We start from the raw sequence: 1053 nt of genomic DNA, 5'->3' as shown, positions 1-1053 counted from the left end.
TCCTGAAAACACATTCTCTCTTCTCTTTATATCTCTCTCTCACACACACACACACACACACACACACACACACACATGCATTTACATAACCATTATAAATGTGTGTATCTGTTATAATTATGTCACTAATTCTTTAACCATATATTCTCTGTTTTTAAGGACCAAAGTGTTGAGATTGGACGAGAGAGACAAGAGGAAATTAAATATGTATATTATTCACTAGTGCCTAAAGGGAGTAAGTATTAAGTGTGTTTATATATAACGGTTTGATGAGATACCTATCATTCACTTGGGTGGGGCCCTTCATTTCAATCCTTTGATCATTTAGGTCCTTTAGTTCTTTGGGCCTTTCAATTGTGACCTCCTTTATGACGGGGGGGGGGGGTCTTCTTTTAGGGTTTTGTGATTGGAGCATTTGTTTGGGTTTTTCTGTTTCAGTCTGTTTTAGCCCTTTGTTTTGGGGAGGCCTTTTAACTCCTATCAACCATCCTGCATCACATGAACCCACTTAACAATGCAAGTAACTCCCAGTCCTGTGAAGCCATCTAAAACCAACTGGATCAAATCACTCCTGTGCCTTCATTGTCGTCTTTATCAATCATTATTCAACATCCAGTTTTTATATGCCTACATGGGTCTGATGGAATTCATTGGAGCAGATTTTTCTTCAACTGGGATACTCTTCCTGTTGCCAACCCTCACCTGTTCCTAAGCACAGTAAGATTTTTTCGTAAGACAAAGATCCTTTGAGAGGGGAGGGAGCAATGGCAGAGATGATCTATTCTATAAAATATTTGACCCTACACTTGCCATGTCAGCCCCCCCACACACACACACACAGCCTTTACCTCATTATAATTCTTCTCTGTTTTATATTCCAGATGTTCTAAATATGTTTGAATGGCTCAGCTTAGATTGGTTGTCTCGTTGGTTAACTGACCCTATCAAAGCACCGTCCATTAATAACCAGAGTTTTCTCTGTTGTCACAGCAGGTATTCTTTACTTGGCACCTTTTTCTCCTTGTCTGTCTCTCTCTCTCTCTCTCTCTCTCT

General features: G+C 39.8%; 1 protein-coding gene across 1 annotated transcript in view; it reads left to right on the top strand.

The window, feature by feature from the left end:
• Nucleotides 1–1053, top strand: part of LOC106874893 (ubiquitin carboxyl-terminal hydrolase 48) — a 33720-nt gene that overhangs the window by 17722 nt on the left and 14945 nt on the right. Inside the window, exons 13-14 of the mRNA XM_014922804.2 lie at nucleotides 160–235; nucleotides 882–1027. Of these exons, the coding sequence (XP_014778290.1) occupies nucleotides 160–235; nucleotides 882–1027 (222 nt within the window). The remainder of the gene's footprint in view (nucleotides 1–159; nucleotides 236–881; nucleotides 1028–1053) is intronic.

The sequence above is a fragment of the Octopus bimaculoides genome, chromosome 25 (assembly GCF_001194135.2).
Source record: "Octopus bimaculoides isolate UCB-OBI-ISO-001 chromosome 25, ASM119413v2, whole genome shotgun sequence".
NCBI classification, from domain to species: domain Eukaryota; kingdom Metazoa; phylum Mollusca; class Cephalopoda; order Octopoda; family Octopodidae; genus Octopus; species Octopus bimaculoides.
Note: the sequence above shows the minus strand (reverse complement) of the source record. Positions and strands in the feature narration are given on the sequence as shown.